The sequence below is a fragment of the Panulirus ornatus genome, chromosome 8, assembly GCF_036320965.1.
Source record: "Panulirus ornatus isolate Po-2019 chromosome 8, ASM3632096v1, whole genome shotgun sequence".
Classification (NCBI taxonomy): Eukaryota; Metazoa; Arthropoda; class Malacostraca; order Decapoda; family Palinuridae; genus Panulirus; species Panulirus ornatus.
Window position 1 is genome coordinate 7493434 of NC_092231.1, and position 21233 is coordinate 7514666.

The window sequence follows — 21233 nt, forward strand, 5'->3', positions numbered from 1 at the left end:
TGGCTTTCAGTTTCTTGTGAAAATTCTCATTTTCATACTATTGCTTATTTGGCTTGAAAGTACCATCTTGTCAATGCACTTTATTTTCTTTCCCTGTTGGACATTCCAGAGAAGTGCTAAGTTCCTAGTGGTTCTCTTTATCAAATTCCATTAAGTACTCTGCTGCCCATTAGTTGATGATATCCTTTTCTTTTTTTTCCTCCTAATGTCTTGGCTGCCTTTCATGTCATCTGCAAATACTCTCCTTTACATCCATCTACATCTGGGATAATGATTACATAGAGTAAGGGAGATAAGAGAGCTCCACTCTCTTTGAGAATAACAGTAATACCATAATGTCTGGGTAAACCCACCCCCTTGCCCATAAAGAAAAGGACATCCATACAAAAGGTTCATGTCACAAGTTTAAATCCAAATATACAGGAACAGCTTTCAAATGTATTCTATCAATCTGTATCTCTGATGCCTGTTCCCTCTGGAAACTCCCATCAAGGGGTGGCCACAGCAATAGAGTCTCCATTAATTCCGGTCCTTACATGCCTCCCTTGGATACACCACTCCAGGCATTCTTCTACTATTTCTCTACCTTCAGTAATCTTCCACCCTATTTGCCCATGTCACAGGTGGTCTTCCACTCACGCCAGCCCCTTTAATTGTACTATCATACACTCTCCTTATAAACTCCCAGTCTTGTATTCTTTCCACATGCCCAAACCACCTCAAAGTATTATGTTTCACCCTTCTTCCACTCCACAATTCACTCCCTTTGCAATCATACCATACCACATCTGTCATACAGATGTGGTATGTGGTTTAATTTCTTTCTTCATCCCATCTAGTCATACCACATAATCTTCTCAAATAGCTCATTTCCATAGCATGGATTTTTGACTTCTGTGCCTAAATTCCATGTTCATGTTTTGGCTGCATAGGGCAGCATTGGGAGGACTATGCTGTCCCTTAATTCCCTCTTCATTTCCATACTTACAACTCTACCCTTCATTATTCTATTAAGGGACCCAATGACTCTTCTACTCTGTACTGCTCTCTCCCTTAACTCTACTTCCATATCACCACACTTACCCAAGACAGCTCCCAGATACTTAAATTCCCTCACTTCTTTCAGTCTTTTCCTCCTCGTATCCACAGCACTAAAAATTTAGTACACTCTTCTTTTATTCTATATGGTTTTACCAAAAATCTGTACTTTCACTCTGTATCCTTTCAAACACCATTACTTTACTTGCAATTACCTTCAATCATAAAACACACTTGCAACCTTCACTATCCACAAATTGTCACACTTCATCTCTGCCCACCTTTTCCCTAGTTTTGCATTCATCTCTCGTATCACTCAATCCATATTATTTTGCTTTGTCGCTGTCTCCCGCGTTTGCGAGGTAGCGCAAGGAAACAGACGAAAGAAATGGCCCATCCCACCCCCATACACAATGTATATACATACACGTCCACACACGCAAATATACATACCTATACATCTCAATGTACACATATATATACACACACAGACACATACATAAATACCCATGCACACAATTCACACTGTCTGCCTTTATTCATTCCCACCGCCACCTCGCCACACATGGAATACCATCCCCCTCCCCCCTCATGTGTGCGAGGTAGCACTAGGAAAAGACAACAAAGGCCCCATTCGTTCACACTCAGTCTCTAGCTGTCATGCAATAATGCCCGAAACCACAGCTCCCTTTCCACATCCAGGCCCCACACAACTTTCCATGGGTTACCCCAGACCCACTGACAGCACGTCAACCCCGGTATACCACATCGATCCAATTCACTCTATTCCTTGCCCTCCTTTCACCCTCCTGCATGTTCAGGCCCCGATCACACAAAATCTTTTTCACTCCATCTTTCCACCTCCAATTTGGTCTCCCACTTCTCCTCGTTCCCTCCACCTCCGACACATATATCCTCTTGGTCAATCTTTCCTCACTCATTCTCTCCATGTGCCCAAACCATTTCAAAACACCCTCTTCTGCTCTCTCAACCATGCTCTTTTTATTTCCACACATCTCTCTTACCCTTACATTACTTACTCGATCAAACCACCTCACACCACACATTGTCCTCAAACGTCTCATTTCCAGCACATCCACCCTCCTGCGCACAACTCTATCCATAGCCCACGCCTCGCAACCATACAACATTGTTGGAACCACTATTCCTTCAAACATACCCATTTTTGCTTTCCGAGATAATGTCCTCGACTTCCACACATTCTTCAAGGCTCCCAAGATTTTTGCCCCCTCCCCCACCCTATGATTAACTTCCGCTTCCATGGTTCCATCCGCTGCCAGATCCACTCCCAGATATCTAAAACACTTTACTTCCTCCAGTTTTTCTCCATTCAAACTTACCTCCCAATTGACTTGACCCTCAACCCTACTGTACCTAATAACCTTGCTCTTATTCACATTTACTCTTAACTTTCTTCTTTCACACACTCTACCAAACTCAGTCACCAGCTTCTGCAGTTTCTCACATGAATCAGCCACCAGCGCTGTATCATCACCGAACAACAACTGACTCACTTCCCAAGCTCTCTCATCCACAACAGAGTTCATACTTGCCCCTCTTTCCAAAACTCCTGCATTCACCTCCCTAACAACCCCATCCATAAACATCCTTATGTATATTAAAAAGCCACGGTGACATCACACAGCCCTGACTCACACATACATATATCCCAAAACTTTCACTCAACTCTCCATCCAACAATGCAAATGTTCACAATGCTGTTTAAAATATATACCAGACTGAAATTAGACTGCAACTTAAATCTGTTCATCCCAATTGAGGAATCTTATTTAACAAAAAAGTCAAGAGGAGGGCAACAAAAATGGTACCTCAAATATGGAAATTGAGAGAGAGGAAGTGCTAAGTTGCTATACATTTGATTACAAAGAAAGGAAAAAATGAAGGGAGACATGAATAAAACATTTAAGCTCCTGAATCAAAATGAAAATTTCAAGAGAAAACTTCTTTTAAATTAGCATGAAAAGGACAATGATATAGCAAGAAATACATTCAAATAGATGTAAAAAAGAACTTCTACGCTGACAAAGCGGTGGATGACTGAAATAAGCTAAGCGATGTGTATCAATAAAGACATTATAAAGAACATGTAAATGCTGTATAATAAAATTTAAGAGATGGGGGCCCACAAGAGTACAACTCCTTATCCATAGCATACAGCTGGGTAATTACAAATAGGTAAATACACACGTACATATATAGAAATGTTTTTCATTCACAGTTAATCAGTTTGAATTTTACAGATATATCTTCCACATTTTTGATGTACAATATATGATTTTATTCTTCATTACATGGTTAACATCCAGGGTATATAGTAACTGATCTGTGCCCAAGTGGAATTCAGTTCCTTGTTTACAAGTTTCTAACACAGCAGTCTTTAGCACTCTTGATGATCAGTTGATTCTTGTGTTCCATAGCAATATACAGTACTACATCCTTCATCCAAGACCTTTAAATTTATCAATTCAAAAAGAAGAATTATGGATTATCAATCAAAAAAACTATACCCCTCTCATTCCATCTGTACGTTATAATCATAAAATGTAGAGTCAACTGATTTAGAAAATAGAAATGTAAAAGATATTAGATTATATAGTCTCCTGCTTTAGGAAAAAAATGTGAAAAATATAAAGATGGGCAGTGAACTATCTGATACATAATTCAAGTTTACAATCTGGTATTCAATTATATTTTACAACTACACAGTAACCTAATCCAAAGTACATTTTATATCACCTGCTTACTCTAACCACAGCCCCAACACAGCCCTCCACAATTCAAGACATTATTGTCATCACTGGTACTTAGAAAATTTAGCCATTAATACTATTTCTAGTATTTACCTCATTAGTACAAATTTGTTCACAATCCTTTCTCTATACAGATAACTTTCTTAGCAAAAATGAACTAAGGTTTATGCTATCACTGTCATGTCTCTTATCATTCTCACTACTCTTTTCTGCCTTGACTTTCTACCTTAAAACAACACCATCACTTTTCTTGCACTGTATAAGCCACATTTTTTATTATGTATTAATGGCCAATGCTTATGTCTTCAGATTCAACATTAATATATTTGTTTTTGAGCTTTTTGACTATCAGACATTCATTAGAGAGTCTGTATCTTCTAACTATGCAGAGAAGTCACTAGATGCTCCTCGGCTTGACATCAGCTTGTATAAACCTCTCTATTTTGTTAAATATTGTTAAATGAATTGTTGTAATTTTATATCAATTTGCAGGTTTGAATTATTTTCCAAGTATCAAAGCATCCCTAGTACTGTGTTCTATACTGTCAGTAACATTCTAAGTTCTTCTCTTTCACTTCATAATATTCCAGCATATCAGTACAACATCAAATAAATTTATTTAGGATTAGAGGGAATCATTCCCTTCTAACTAGAGACATTGCACTAAATATGCACGAAGTAATTAACACTCTCAATAAATACATATCAGTTCAAAAGAAAATAGTGAATTATGTGGACAATCCTGTTTACATGGACATTGTGATACAGCAATCCTTTCCTTGGTGCCTTTGAGAAGTAATAGAAAAGCCTATGCTTGAATTACACACTGGGGACCCATCAGCACAACAGCCTCATGTTGTGTAATTCCTTGTCTGTAACACGAACTTAGTCCATCAAAAATATCGAGGTACTCTGAGGATTCCATTACACAGTGTAACCCTACAATAAAAGAAAAATATATACCAATTATCTCATCTATATCACACTTTAAGTACATTACGACTTTAACGTACTAGCTACTATCTCTCTTTACAAATATTTTACTGAAATATTGCACCTTCTATAATGGATTTTGGCCTTAATTTTTTCCAACAATCAAGATTATGTTACTATTGTGTTACCATTACCATAAGTAACAGTATGCACAGTTTTCTATATATTCTATTATTGTATCTGTTTAATACACCACCAATGACTAATAATTATCTCACAAAGAAAAATGTGTATATTACTATGGGAAATCCACTTCCACCGATATCTGTTCACTAACCAGAGTCATTTTCATCCTTACAACCTTTAGTCTTAAAACCACATTAAGCTATATTCTCTCTGTGTGAGGGGTTGAAGTATAACAAAAGCCCCATTCATGGTCTTAGGTGCCAGTGTACCAAGTTTACTATCAACTTATAGCTAATAATACAACAATGAGTAGTCTCATGCTACTGAAAAAGTTGTTGACAGCTCTAAAAGGTTCAACCTAACAAATTTTATAGAATTTGTAAAGTACATGAAACAAGTAGTTATTCTGCACTTTTTGGCATGAAAAAGATATCTAAAAACTTTCACTATTCATACAGAATTATATGATAGATAGGGTTGCATGGAGAATGATATGTGGTTTCATCTAGTAAGTCATGAAAGGCTAAATGAGATGTGTGGAAATAAAAAGAGTGTGGTTGAGAGAGCAGAAAAGAGTGTGTTGAAATTGCTGAACATATGAGAGATGGAAACGTTGACAGAGAGGATGTGTGTCAGATGAGGTGGGAACAAGGAAAACCAGGTGACCAAAGTGGAGATGGAAGGATGGAGTGAAAAAGATTTTGAGCAATCGAGGCCTGAGCATGCACAAGGGGGAAAGGCATGCAAGGAATAGAGTAAATTCGAATGATGTGGCATACTGGGGTCAACGTGCTGTCAATGGATTGAACCAGGGCATGTGAAACATGGAAAGTTTTGTGGGGCCTGGATGTGGAAATGGAGCTGTGGTTTCGGTGCATTATATATGACAGCTAGAGACTGAGTGTGAACGAATGTGGCCTTTGTTGTCTTTTCCTAGCACTACCTCACGCGCATGAGGGGGGTGTCATTTCATGTGTTGCGGGGTGGTGACGGGAATGAATAAAGGCATCAAGTATGAATTATGTACATGTGTATATATGTATATGTCTGTATATATATATATATATATATATATATATATATATATATATATATATATATATATATATATCTTTTCTTTCTTTCGTACTATTCGCCATTTCCCGCGTTAGCGAGGTAGCGTTAAGAACAGAGGACTGGGCCTTTGAGGGAATATCCTCACCTGGCCCCCTTCTCTGTTCCTTCTTTTGGAAAATTGAAAAAAACGAGAGGGGAGGATTTCCAGCCCCCCGCTCCCTCCCCTTTTAGTCGCCTTCTACGACACGCAGGGAATACGTGGGAAGTATTCTTTCTCCCCTATCCCCAGGGACATTTATAACAAAAAAAGGTGATCTCTTGCAAAGATTTCTAGTTCCCTCATTCTAGTACATGTAAACACGAACAGTCCAGACTTCAGAATTCTGGAAACTTCAGAAAAATGAATTTTTTTGAGATTTGTCAATGAAATGTTTGATTTTGTGCACTGCTTTTATAATTCCCATTAAGTATTGTGACATCATGCATATACCTAGTATGAGAAAAATATGCTATCACACTGATGAGGCAGCCTAGCCCACTTGCTTGATGAATAGCAAGTTAGATTATTTTTTAATGTATTTCTTCAAAAACACTCAGAATTTTGGAGGACTAAGAAATTCAGCAATATACAAACATTCTGAATTTCTAATGCTGCACCTACTTATGATAGCAAGGATCTCTATGTTTAATCCTTAAAAGCAATATTTAGTCTTTAGTAATTAGCCATACTACATTCATGAACTCATTTGTGATGAGGTCTTGATTCTGAAATGCGCAGTATTCTACTGTTCTCTTTTAGATTATTACATGAAACCTTCAAATTCTATATGCTGTATTCTATTTCCTTTCTTCAAGCATATATATTTCCTGTTTTTGCATTTAATCATGTCACTCCATCTCAAAAGTTCTAAGGCCTTTAAAATATGCTTATCAAACTTTGTACATGTAATGGAGTGTGTTACACCTGATAATAGATTGTTTATCAGTCCCTCTGAATTTATCCCATCATACAGGTCACCACATCCTCTCTTTTACTTAAAATTATCACAAGTCTTAAAGACAACTTAAAAACAGTTTCATGTTAGGAGACCACTGATGTTTCATCTACCTTCTATAGTATTTTCCTGTTTTACCACAATGTAAACTGGGTCAAGCATTTAAGATATAATTTCAATACATGACTGGTGATTTATATAAAAGTTAACCTACTCTCAGGTGATAATATATATATATATATATATATATATATATATATATATATATATATATATATATATTTATTTATTTATTTTGCTTTGTCGCTGTCTCCCACGTTTGCGAGGTAGCGCAAGGAAACAGACGAAAGAAATGGCCCAACCCACCCCCATACACATGTATATGCACACACGTCCACACACGCAAATATACATACCTATACATCTCAATGTACACATATATATACACACACAGACACATACATATATACCCATGCACACAATTCACACTGTCTGCCTTTATTCATTCCCATCGCCACCTCACCACACATGGAATACCATCCCCCTCCCCCCTCATGTGTGCGGGGTAGCGCTAGGAAAAGACAACAAAGGCCTCATTCGTTCACACTCAGTCTCTAGCTGTCATGCAATAATGCCCGAAACCACAGCTCCCTTTCCACATCCGGGCCCCACACAGCTTTCCATGGTTTACCCCAGACGCTTCACATGCCCTGATTCAATCCACTGACAGCACGTCAACCCCGGTATACCACATCGATCCAATTCACTCTATTCCTTGCCCGACTTTCACCCTCTTGCATGTTCAGGCCCCGATCACTCAAAATCTTTTTCACTCCATCTTTCCACCTCCAATTTGGTCTCCCACTTCTCCTCGTTCCCTCCACCTCCAACACATATATCCTCTTGGTCAATCTTTCCTCACTCATTCTCTCCATGTGCCCAAACCATTTCAAAACACCCTCTTCTGCTCTCTCAACCAGGCTCTTTTTATTTCCACACATCTCTCTTACCCTTACATTACTTACTCGATCAAACCACCTCACACCACACATTGTCCTCAAACATCTCGTTTCCAGCACATCCACCCTCCTGCGCACAACTCTATTCATAGCCCACGCCTCGCAGCCATACAACATTGTTGGAACCACTATTCCTTCAAACATACCCATTTTTGCTTTCCGAGATAATGTTCTCGACTTCCACACATTCTTCAAGGCTCCCAGGATTTTCGCCCCCTCCCCCAACCTGTGATTCACTTCCGCTTCCATGGTTCCATCCGCTGCCAGATCCACTCCCAGATATCTAAAACACTTTACTTCCTCCAATTTTTCTCCATTCAAACTAACCTCCCAATTGACTTGACCCTCAACCCTACTGTACCTAATAACCTTGCTCTTATTCACATTTACTCTTAACTTTCTTCTTTCACACACTTTACCAAACTCAGTCACCAGCTTCTGCAGTTTCTCACATGAATCAGCCACCAGCGCTGTATCATCAGCGAACAACAACTGACTCACTTCCCAAGCTCTCTCATCCACAACAGACTTCATTCTTGCCCCTCTTTCCAAAACTCTTGCATTCACCTCCCTAACAACCCCATCCATAAACAAATTAAACAACCATGGAGACATCACACACCCCTGCCGCAAACCTACATTCACTGAGAACCAATCACTTTCCTCTCTTCCTACACGTACACATGCCTTACATCCTCGATAAAAACTTTTCACTGCTTCTAACAACTTGCCACCCACACCATATATTCTTAATACCTTCCACAGAGCATCTGTATCAACTCTATCATATGCCTTCTCCAGATCCATAAATGCTACATACAAATCCATTTGCTTTTCTAAGTATTTCTCACATACATTCTTCAAAGCAAACACCTGATCAACACATCCTCTACCACTTCTGAAACCACACTTCTCTTCCCCAATCTGATGCTCTGTACATGCCTTCACCCTCTCAATCAATACCCTCCCATATAATTTACCAGGAATACTTAACAAACTTATACCTCTGTAATTTGAGCACTCACTCTTATCCCCTTTGCCTTTGTACAATGGCACTATGCACGCATTCCGCCAATCCTCAGGCACCTCACCATGAGTCATACATACATTAAATAACCTTACCAACCAGTCAACAATACAGTCACCCCCTTTTTTAATAAATTCCACTGCAATACCATCCAAACCTGCTGCCTTGCCGGCTTTCATCTTCCGCAAAGCTTTTACTACCTCTTCTCTGTTTACCAAATCATTTTCCCCAACCCTCTCACTTTGCACACCACCTCGACCAAGACACCCTATATCTGCCACTCTATCATCAAACACATTCAACAAACCTTCAAAATACTCACTCCATCTCCTTCCCACATCACCACTACTTGTTATCACCTCCCCATTAGCGCCCTTCACTGAAGTTCCCATTTGCTCCCTTGTCTTACGCACTGTATTTACCTCCTTCCAGAACATCTTTTTATTCTCCCTAAAATTTAATGATACTCTCTCACCCCAACTCTCATTTGCCCTCTTTTTCACCTCTTGCACCTTTCGCTTGACCTCCTGTCTCTTTCTTTTATACATCTCCCACTCAATTTAATTTTTTCCCTGCAAAAATCGTCCAAATGCCTCTTTCTTCTCTTTCACTAATAAATTTACCTCTTCATCCCACCACTCACTACCCTTTCTAATTAACCCACCTCCCACGCTTCTCATGCCACAAGCATCTTTTGCGCAATCCATCACTGATTCCCTAAATACATCCCATTCCTCCCCCACTCCCCTTACTTCCATTGTTCTCACCTTTTTCCATTCTGTACTCAGTCTCTCCTGGTACTTCCTCACACAAGTCTCCTTCCCAAGCTCACTTACTCTCACCACCTTCTTCACCCCAACATTCACTCTTCTTTTCTGAAAACCCATACAAATCTGCACCTTAGCCTCCACAAGATAATGATCAGACATCCCTCCAGTTGCACCTCTCAGCACATTTACATCCAAAAGTGGTGGATTGCGCAAAAGATGCTTGTGGCATGAGAAGTGTGGGAGGTGGGTTGATTAGAAAGGGTAGGGAGTGGTGGGATGAAGAAGTAAGATTATTAGTGAAAGAGAAGAGAGAGGCATTTGGACGATTTTTGCAGGGAAAAAATGCAATTGAGTGGGAGATGTATAAAAGAAAGAGACAGGAGGTCAAGAGAAAGGTGCAAGAGGTGAAAAAGAGGGCAAATGAGAGTTGGGGTGAGAGAGTATCATTAAATTTTAGGGAGAATAAAAAGATGTTCTGGAAGGAGGTAAATACAGTGCGTAAGACAAGGGAGCAAATGGGAACTTCAGTGAAGGGCGCTAATGGGGAGGTGATAACAAGTAGTGGTGATGTGAGAAGGAGATGGAGTGAGTATTTTGAAGGTTTGTTGAATGTGTTTGATGATAGAGTGGCAGATAGAGGGTATTTTGGTCGAGGTGGTGTGCAAAGTGAGAGGGTTAGGGAAAATGATTTGGTAAACAGAGAAGAGGTGGTAAAAGCTTTGCGGAGGATGAAAGCCAGCAAGGCAGCAGGTTTGGATGGTATTGCAGTGGAATCTATTAAAAAAGGGGGTGACTGTATTGTTGACTGGTTGGTAAGGTTATTTAATGTATGTATGACTCATGGTGAGGTGCCTGAGGATTGGCGGAATGCGTGCATAGTGCCATTGTACAAAGGCAAAGGGGATAAGAGTGAGTGCTCAAATTACAGAGGTGTAAGTTTGTTGAGTATTCCTGGTAAATTATATGGGAGGGTATTGATTGAGAGGGTGAAGGCATGTACAGAGCATCAGATTGGGGAAGAGCAGTGTGGTTTCAGAAGTGATAGAGGATGTGTAGATCAGGTGTTTGCTTTGAAGAATGTATGTGAGAAATACTTAGAAAAGCAAAAGGATTTGTATGTAGCATTTATGGATCTGGAGAAGGCATATGATAGAGTTGATAGAGACGCTCTGTGGAAGGTATTAAGAATATATGGTGCGGGAGGCAAGTTGTTAGAAGCAGTGAAAAGTTTTTATCGAGGATGTAAGGCATGTGTACGTGTAGGAAGAGAGGAAAGTGATTGGTTCTCAGTGAATGTAGGTTTGCGGCAGGGGTGTGTGATGTCTCCATGGTTGTTTAATTTGTTTATGGATGGGGTTGTTAGGGAGGTGAATGCAAGAGTTTTGGAAAGAGGGGCAAGCATGAAGTCTGTTGTAGATGAGAGAGCTTGGGAAGTGAGTCAGTTGTTGTTCGCTGATGATACAGCGCTGGTGGCTGATTCATGTGAGAAACTGCAGAAGCTGGTGACTGAGTTTGGTAAAGTGTGTGAAAGAAGAAAGTTAAGAGTAAATGTGAATAAGAGCAAGGTTATTAGGTACAGTAGGGTTGAGGGTCAAGTCAATTGGGAGGTAAGTTTGAATGGAGAAAAACTGGAGGAAGTAAAGTGTTTTAGATATCTGGGAGTGGATCTGGCAGCGGATGGAACCATGGAAGCGGAAGTGAATCATAGGGTGGGGTAGGGGGCAAAAGTTCTGGGAGCATTGAAGAATGTGTAGAGGTCGAGAACATTATCTCGGAAAGCAAAAATGGGTATGTTTGAAGGAATAGTGGTTCAAACAATGTTATATGGTTGCAAGACGTGGGCTACAGATAGAGTTGTGCAGAGGAGTGTGGATGTGAGGACAATACGTGGTGTGAGGTGGTTTGATCGAGTGAGTAATAATAGGGTAAGAGAGATGTGTGGTAATAAAAAGAGTGTGATTGAGAGAGCAGAAGAGGGTGTTTTAAAATGGTTTGGTTAAATGGATAGAATGAGTGAGGAAAGATTGACAAAGAGGATATATGTGTCAGAGGTGGAGGGAATGAGGAGAAGTGGGAGACCAAATTGGAGGTGGAAAGATGGAGTGAAAAAGATTTTGAGTGATCGGGGCCTGAACATGGAGGAGGGTGAAAGGCGTTCAAGGAATAGAGTGAATTGGAATGATGTGCTATACCGGGGTCAACGTGCTGTCAATGGATTGAACTAGGGCATGTGAAGCGTCTGGGGTAAATAATGGAAAGTTCTGTGGGGCCTGGATGTGGAAAGGGAGCTGTGGTTTTGGTGCATTATACATGACAGCTAGAGACTGAGTGTGAACGAATGTGGCCTGTGTTGTCTTTGCCCAGTGCTACCTCGCGCACATGCGGGGGGAGGTGGTTGTTATTTCATGTGTGGCGGGGTGGCGATGGGAATGAATAAGGGCAGACAGTATGAATTAGGTACATGTGTATATATGCATATGTCTGTGTGTGTATATATATGTATACGTTGAGATGTATAGGTATGTATATTTGCGTGTGTGGACGTGTATGTACATACATGTGTATGTGGGTGGGTTGGGCCATTCTTTCATCTGTTTCCTTGCGCTACCTCGCTAATGCGGGAGACTGCGACAAAGTAAAATAAATAATAAATAAAAATATATATATATAGCATTAATAGAATGGCCTTGATTAGGGCCTCAGTTGCCCATGCTCTCTCAGCTAACATAAAAAAAGATGGGGCCCCACAAGTGTAAAACTCCCTCCCTGTACTGTACAAATATGTAATGGCAGAGAGTACTTCTGTAAATTGCTAAGAATTTATTGGATAAACAGAAAATAATTAACCAAAAAAGGAGGTTTTTACCACAAGGGTACAAAATGTATTTGAGAATGAAGGAGGGTGAATGGTTTACCATGAAAGTGGGTTTTCAACAAGGAACTGTGATGTTGCCACTGTTGTTTAATGTTTCTATGAACAGGTTGGTGAGAGAGGTGAATGCCTTGGTCGTAGAGCATGAGGCAGGTCCACATCATATCAGGGATGGGGGATCATGGAAAGTGCATCACCTGCTTTGATATTTGGGAATGGAACAGTGGCAAATGGAACCACAGGGATTGAAGCAAGTCATGAGGCAGTAAAGGGGCTAAGATTGTGGATGCAGAAAGAAGTGTGTGGAAAGAGAATTCAATGTCTGTTAGGTCAAAGATGGTAAGTCTGAAGGTATAATATTTATAATGTTGTATGGATGTGAGTTTTGATCCATAACTACAAAAGAATGAAAAAGGGAGGATAAGTTGAAAATGAATGCCTATGGATAGTATGTAGTATAAGGTGTGGCTGATCATGCTAGGAATAACATTGTAAGAAGGAGGTGTGTTAGTATGCATAGTAAAACAGAGACAGCTAACCAGGGAGTGCCAAAATGAGTCAGATATATATAGATGAATGAAGAAAGAATGACTAATAAGAAGTACATGTGACAAGTGGAAAGAGGATTGGGAGAGGAGGAGATCAAGATGGAGATGAAAGGATATTAGAGTGTAAGAGGATATGAGGTATCAGGAGATTGAAAGGCAGGCACGGGATTGAATGAAGTGAATCAGTGTGGTATATGGGGTGCTTATGCCAAGTGGCTGAACTAGGACATACAAAGTAGTCAAGGTAAAATGTGAAACAGTCGATAAGGCTTGGCTGTGGATTATTGGTTCTGTTTTTAGTACATTATGCATGACAAATCAGAAGGTGGCAGTATGCAAGTGAAGCTATAGTCAGTCCATTCCTAATAAATACCTCACTAAGGCAGGAGAAACAATTGTATAAAAAAGACATATATGTATATTCATATGTATAAATGTTTTTTATGGATGTAGAAGCACTGAAACATTTACTGATTTACATACCTTGCTTCATTAATCTTCTTCATCTTCATCCATTTCCTCTTCACTTGTGACATCTGGATCACCTGCTTGCTCCTCACATTTACTACAGCGACAGGTAAAAAGATAATTTTCCCTGAAAATGTTACATGAAAGTATTAGGATAAAACAAAAAAGTACACCCCTTTAGTTTTCCTCAAGCCAACAGGTATAACAAAAAGATGAACCAAAGAATTGCTGAATATTGTGAAAGATTACTCATTAATTACGTACTTATGGGCCTTAATGTCCTCCAACATATATTTCAAATCCAGATCCAAATTCATCATTGAAAATAATCCTTGTACTAAAGTTTGAAGCAAATCTATTATCTTCACAAAAATTGCAGGTAGTAATAATAGTTCAGAGAGATTTTTAGGTCAAAAACCTTTTTCCTTTAAAATTGGAATATAATACATTGAAATGGTTCTCTATGTGAAGTGATCATAGAAAATATCTCATAATGCTTACTCAAGCCAACAATTATAACAAAAAATGAACTGAAAAATTACAGAATAGTGTAAAAGATTAACCATTAATTAATTATGGGCCTTAATGTTCCCCAACATACATTTCAACTCCAGATTCAAATTCAGAATGAAAACTAATCCATATACTGAAGTTTTGAAATGAATCTATTTTCTTCAGAAAAATACCAAAAATTACGAATTTTTTTTTTTTTTTTTTTTTTTTTGCCAAAAACCTATTTCTTTTAAAATTGAAATATAACTTAGTAAAATGCTTTGATATGTGAAGTGATCACAGAAGATATCTCGAAATGCTTCCTAAAGTCAACAGGTATAACAAACAGACGAACCAAAGAATTACAGAATATTGTTAAAGACTAACCAGTAGTTATACGATTATGACCTTAATGTCCCCCAACATACATTTCAACTCCAGATTTGAATTCGGCATGAAAAATAATCCTACCAAAGTTTTGAAGCAAGTCTGTTTTCTTCACAAAAATTACAGGAAATGTTTTTAGGCCAAACCCCTTTTTGTTTTAAACTTGAAATATAACATTGTAAAATGCTTCAATATGTAATCATAGAAAATATCTCATAATGCTTCCTCAGGCCAACAGGTATAACAAAAGGATGAACCGAAGAATTACAGAATATTGTAAAACATTAACCATTAATTACTTGATTATAAGCCTTAATGTCCCTGACATATATTTCAAATTCAGCATGAAAAATAATCCTTGTACTGAATTTTTGAAGCAAATCTATTTTCACAAAAATGCCAAAAATTACAGGTAAAAGTTTAGGGAATTTTTTAGGCCAAAAACCTTTTGGTTTTAAAAGTGAAATATAACTTAATGAAATGCTTCTATATGTGAAGTGATCACAAAAAATATCCCATAATGCTTCCTCAAGTGAATATGTATAACAAAAAATTAACCGAAGAATTACAGAATTTTGAAAAAGATTAACCATTAATTACTTAATTACTGGACTTAATACCCCCCAACGTACATTTCAACTCCAGATTTGAATTCAGAATGAAAAATAATCCTTGTACTGAAGTTTTGAAGCAAATCTATTTTCATCACAAAAATGCCAAAAATAACAGGTTCAGGGAATTTTTTAGGCCAAAAACCTTTTGGTTTAAAAATTGAATTATAACTTAATGAAATGCTCCTATATGTGAAGTGATCACAGAAAATATCCCAAAATGCTTCCTCACGCCAACATGTATAAGAAAAATGAACCGACAAATTACAGAATACTGAAAAATATTTACCATTAATTACATAATTCATGGACTTACTGCCCTGCAACATACATTTCAACTCCAGACTCGAATTCACAATGAAAAATAATCCTTGCACCAAAGTTATAAAGAAAATCTATTTTCCTCACTAAAAGACCAAAAATTACAGGAAAAATTTTAGGCCAAAAAACTTTTTGTATCAAAACTGAAATATAACATAATAAAATGATTCTATATGTGAAGTGATAAAAGAAAATATGCCATAATGCTTCCTCAAACCAACATGTAAAAAAAAAAGATGAAGAATTACAGAATACTTTAAAACATTAACCATTAAATGCTTACTTATGGACCTTAAAGTCCACCAGCATATATTTCAATTCTAGATTCAAATTCAGCATGAAAAATAATCTGTGTACCGGTTTTGAAGCAAATCTATTTTTTTCACAAACATGCCAAAAATTCAGGGAATTTTTTAGGCCAAAAACCTTTTGGTTTTATAATTGTAATATATCTTAATGAAAAATACTTCTTATAATGAGTTTTTAAAGGATATCTATTTTTCTCGGAAAAATGCAAAAAATTCTAGGGTATTTTTTAGCTCAAAATTTTTTTTTTAAATTAAAAGATAAGATATTCAAACACTTCCGTACTTAAAGTAATTATGGAAAATATATCATAAGTCTCTCAGATACCGATACAGACCCAGTAAATATGATGCAAAGGAGCAAAAAATATTTCAAAACTGACTTCATTTAACAGCTTAAATTAGTGTCATCAACAGGATTAAACGACATTTTAACCCAGATTTGTATTCAGCATGAAAAATCCTTATAAACAACTTTTAAAGGAAATCCATTTTTCTGAGATGCCAAAAATTCAAGGTAATAAATAGTTCAGAGTATCTTTTAGCTCAAAAAACTTTTTGTTTTAAAATTAAAAGATAAGATATTGAAAAACATCTATACTTGAAATAATTATAGAAAATGTCATGATTCTCTCAGTTACCGATACAGACCCAGAAAGTACGATGCAAGGGAGCAAAATATATTTGAAAGCTGACTTCATTTAACAGCTTAAGTGTTATAAACACGATTCAACGATATTTTAACACCAGATTTGTATTAAGCATGAAAAATACTTATAATTACTTTTTAAAGGATATCTATTTTTCTGAGAAAAATGCCAAAGATTCAAGGTAATACTTCAGAGTAATTTTTAGCTCAAAAAACTTTTTGTTTCAAAATTAAAAGATAAGATACACAAACTCTTCTATACTTGAAATAATTATGGAAAATATATCATAATGGTCTCGGTTACCGATACAGACCCACTAAATACGATGCAAAGGAGCAAAAAATATTTGAAAACTGACTTCATTTAACAGCTTAGATTAGTGCATAAACAGGATTAAACGATATTTTAACAACAGATTTTTATTAAGCATGAAAAATACTTCTTATAATTACTTTCTAAAAGAAATCCATTTTTCTAAGAAAAATGAAAAAAATTCAGTATTTTTCAGCTCAAAAAACTTTTTGTTTTAAAATTAATAGAAAATATGTTCAAACACTTTTCGACTTGAAACAATCATGGAAAGTATATCATAATGCTCTCAGTTACCGATAAACACAAAGTAAATACAATGCAAAAGAGCAAAAAATATTTGAAAACTGACTTCATTCAACAGCTTACATTAGTGTCGCAAACACGATTAAACGATCTTTTACCGCGGATTTGTATTCAACATGAAAAATACTTCTTATAACGAGTTTTTGGTATTTTTTGGCTCAAAAAATTGTTTTAAAATTAAAAGATAAGATATTCAAACAAATCTATACTTAAAGTAATTATGGAAAATATATCATAAGGCTCTCAGATACCGATACAGACCCAGTAAATATGATGCAAAGGAGCAAAATATATTTCAAAACTGACTTCACTTAACAGCTTAAATTAGTGTTATAAACACGATTAAACGATATTTTAACACCAGATTTGTACTGAGCATGAGAAATACTTCTTATAATTAATTTCTAAAGGATATCTGTTCTAAGAAAAATGCCAAAAAATCAAGGTAATAGTTCAGGGTAATTTTTAGCTCAAAAAACTTTTTGTTTCAAAATTAAAAGATAAGATATTCAAACTCTTCTATACTTGAAATAATTGTATTAAGAACTGTATTAAGCATGAAAAATGCTTCTTATAATGAGTTTTTAAAGGATATCTATTTTTCTGAGAAAAATGCCAAAAATTCAAGGTAATAGTTCAGGGTATTTTTTGGCTCCAAAAAACTTTGTTTTAAAATTAAAGAATAACATTCAAATTCCTCTGTACTTGAAATAATTACGGAAAATATATCAAAATACTCTCAGTTACCTATACAGACCCAGTAAAGACCATGCAAAGGAGCAAAAAAAAATTGAAAACTGACTTCATTTCACAGCTTAAATTAGTGTCATAAAGATGATTAAACGACATTTTAACACCAGATTTGTACTCTGCAAGAAGAATACTTCTTATAATAGATTTTTAAAGGATATCCATTTTTCTGAGAAAAATGCGAAACATTCAAGGTAACAGCTCAGAGTATTATTTACCTCAAAAAACTTTTTGTTTCAAAATTAAAAGATAAGATATTGAAAAACTTCTATACTTGAAATAATTATGGAAAATATATCATAATGCTCTCAGTTACCGATAGTAACCCAGTAAATATGATGCATAGGAGCTAAACATATTTTAAAATTGACTTCATTTAACAGCTTAGATTACTGCCATAAACACGATTAAACGATATTTTAACACCAGATTTGTAGTGAGCATGCAAAATACCTCTTATAATTACTTTTTAAAGGAAATCCATTTTTCTAAGAAAAATGAAAAAAATTCAGAGTATTTATGAGCTCAAAAAACCCTTTGTTTTAAAATTAATAGAAAATATTTTCAAACACTTTTGGACTCGAAATAATCATGGAAGGTATATCATAATGCTCTCAGTTAACGATAAAGACCCAGTAAATACGATGCAAAGGAGAAAAAACTGTTTGAAAACTGACTTCATTTAACAGCTTACATTAGTGTCACAAACACTATTAAACAATCTTTTAACACCAGATTTGTATTCAACATGAAAAATACTTCTTATAACGAGATTTTAAAGGATATCTATTTTTCTTAGAAAAATGCCAAAAATTCAAGGTAATAGTTCAGGGTACTTTTTAGCTCAAAAAAAAATTTGTTTCAAAATTAAACGATAAGATATTCAAACACTTCTGTACTTGAAGTAATTGTGGAAAATATATCATAAGGCTCTCAGTTATCGATCCAGAGCCAGTAAATTCGATGCAAAGGAGCAAAAAATATTTCAAAACTGACTTCATATAACAGCTTAAATTAGTGTCATACACAGGATTAAACGACATTTTAACACCAGATTTGCATTCAGCATGAGAAATACTTCTTATAATCAACTTTTAAAGGAAATCCATTTTTCTGAGAAAAATGCCAAAAATTCAAGGTAATAGTTCGGGGTACTTTTTAGCTCAAAAAAATTTTGTTTTAAAATTAAAATATACTGAAAAACTTCTATACTTGAAATAATGATGGAAAATATGCCATGATTCTCTCGGTTACCAATACAGACCCAGTAAGTACGATGCAAAGGAGCAAAATATATTTCAAAACTGACTTCATTTAACAGCTTAAATTAGTGTTATGAAAACGATTAAACGATATTTTAACACCATATTTGTATTAAGCATGAAAAATACTTCTTATGATTAATTTCTAAAGATATCTATTTTTCTGAGAAAAATGCCAAAAATCCAAGGTAATAGTTCAGGCAATTTTTAGCTCAAAAACCTTTTTGTTTCAAAATCAAGAGAAAAGATATACTTCTATACTTGAAATAATTATGGAAAATATATCATAATGCTCTCAGTTACTGATACAGACCCACTAAATACGATGCAAAGGAGAAAAAATATTTCAAAACTGACTTCATTTAACAGCTTAGATTCCTGCACAAACAGGATTAAACGATATTTTAACACCAGATTTGTATTAAGTATGAAAAATGCTTCTTATAATGAGATTTTAAAGGATATCTATTTTTCTGAGAAAAATGCCAAAAATTCAAGGTAATAGCTCATGATATTTTTTAGCTTAAAAAACTTTTTGTTTCAAATTTAAAAGATAAGATATTCAAATTCTTCTACACTTGAAATAATTATGGGAAATATATCATAATTCTCTCAGTCACCGATAGAGACCCAGTAAATACGATGCAAAGGAGCAAAAAATATTTGAAAACTGACTTCATTTAACAGCTTACACTAGTGTCACAAACACGATTAAACGATCTTTCAACACAAGATTTGTATTGAACACGAAAAATACTTCTTATAACGAGCTTTTAAAGGACATCTATTTTTCTCAGGAAAAGGCAAAAAATTCAAGGTAATAGTTCAGGGCACTTTTTAGCTCAAAAAACTTTTTCTTTTAAAATTAATAGAAAATATGTTCAAACACTTTTGGACTTGAAATAATCATGGAAAGTATATCATAGTGCTCTCAGTTACCGATAAAGGCCCAGTAAATACGATGCAAAAGAGCAAAAAATATTTCAAAACAGACTTCATTCAACAGCTTACATTAGTGTCACAAACAAGATTAAACGATCTTTTAACACCAGATTTGTATTCGACATGAAATATACTTCTAACGAGTTTTTAAAGGATATCTATTTTTCTTAGAAAAATGGAAAAAATTCAGGTAATAGTTGAGGCTACTTTTTAGCTCAACATTTTTTTTTTCAAATTAAAAGATAAGATATTGAAACACTTCTATACTTAAGTAATTATGGAAAATTTATCATAAGGCTCTCAGTCACCGATACAGATCCAGTAAAATGATGCAAAGGAGCAAAAAACATTTCAAAACTGACTTAATTTAACAGCTTAAATAAGTGTCATAAACACGATTAAACGAGATCCTAGCACCAGATTTGTATTCACCATGAAAAATACTTCTTATAAAGAGTTTTTAAAGGATATTTATTTTTCTTAGAAAAATGAAAAAAAATCAAGGGTACTTTTTAGCTCAAAAAAATTTGTTTTAAAATTAATAGAAAATATGTTCAAATTCTTTTGGACTTGAAATAATCATGGAAAGTGTATCATAATGCTCTCAGTTACCGATAAAGACCCACTAAATACGATGCAAAGGAGCAAAAACAACTTGAAAACTGACTTCATTTATCAGCTTACATTAGTGTCACAAACACGATTAACAATCATTTGACTCCAGATTTGTATTCAACATGAAAAATACTTCTTATGAAGAGTTTTTAAAGGATATCTATTTTTGTTAGAAAAATGAAAAAAATTTTTAGCTCAAAAAAATTTTTGTTTCAAAATTATACGATAAGATATTCAAACACTTCTGTACTTGAACTAATTGTGGAAAATATATCATAAGGCTCTCAGTTACTGATACAGACCCAGAAAATACGATGCAAAGGAGCAAAAAATATTTCAAAACTGACTTCATTTAACAGTTTAAATTAGTGTCATACACAGGATTAAACATTTTAACACCAGATTTGTATTCAGCATGAAAAATACTTCTTATAATCAACTTTTAAAGGAAATCCATTTTTCTCAGAAAAATGCCAAAAATTCAGGGTACTTTTTAGCTCAAAAAATTTTTTGTTTTAAAATTAAAACATAAGATATTCAAACACTTCTGTACTTAAAGTAATTATGGAAAATATATCA

At 35.6% G+C, this 21233-nt stretch overlaps 1 protein-coding gene across 5 annotated transcripts in view; it reads right to left on the reverse strand.

Annotated features, from left to right (window-relative positions):
• Positions 1-3272: 3272 nt before the first annotated feature.
• Smyd5 (SET and MYND domain containing, class 5) overlaps positions 3273-21233 on the reverse strand; it is a 74848-nt gene continuing 56887 nt past the window's right edge. For all 5 annotated transcript variants that reach the window (XM_071664063.1, XM_071664060.1, XM_071664062.1 and 2 more), the window contains 2 exons: positions 13720-13831; positions 3273-4769 (listed from right to left, as the gene is read on the reverse strand). In XM_071664063.1, coding sequence (XP_071520164.1) covers positions 13729-13831 — 103 coding nt within the window. In that variant the 3' untranslated portion in view covers positions 3273-4769; positions 13720-13728. The remainder of the gene's footprint in view (positions 4770-13719; positions 13832-21233) is intronic.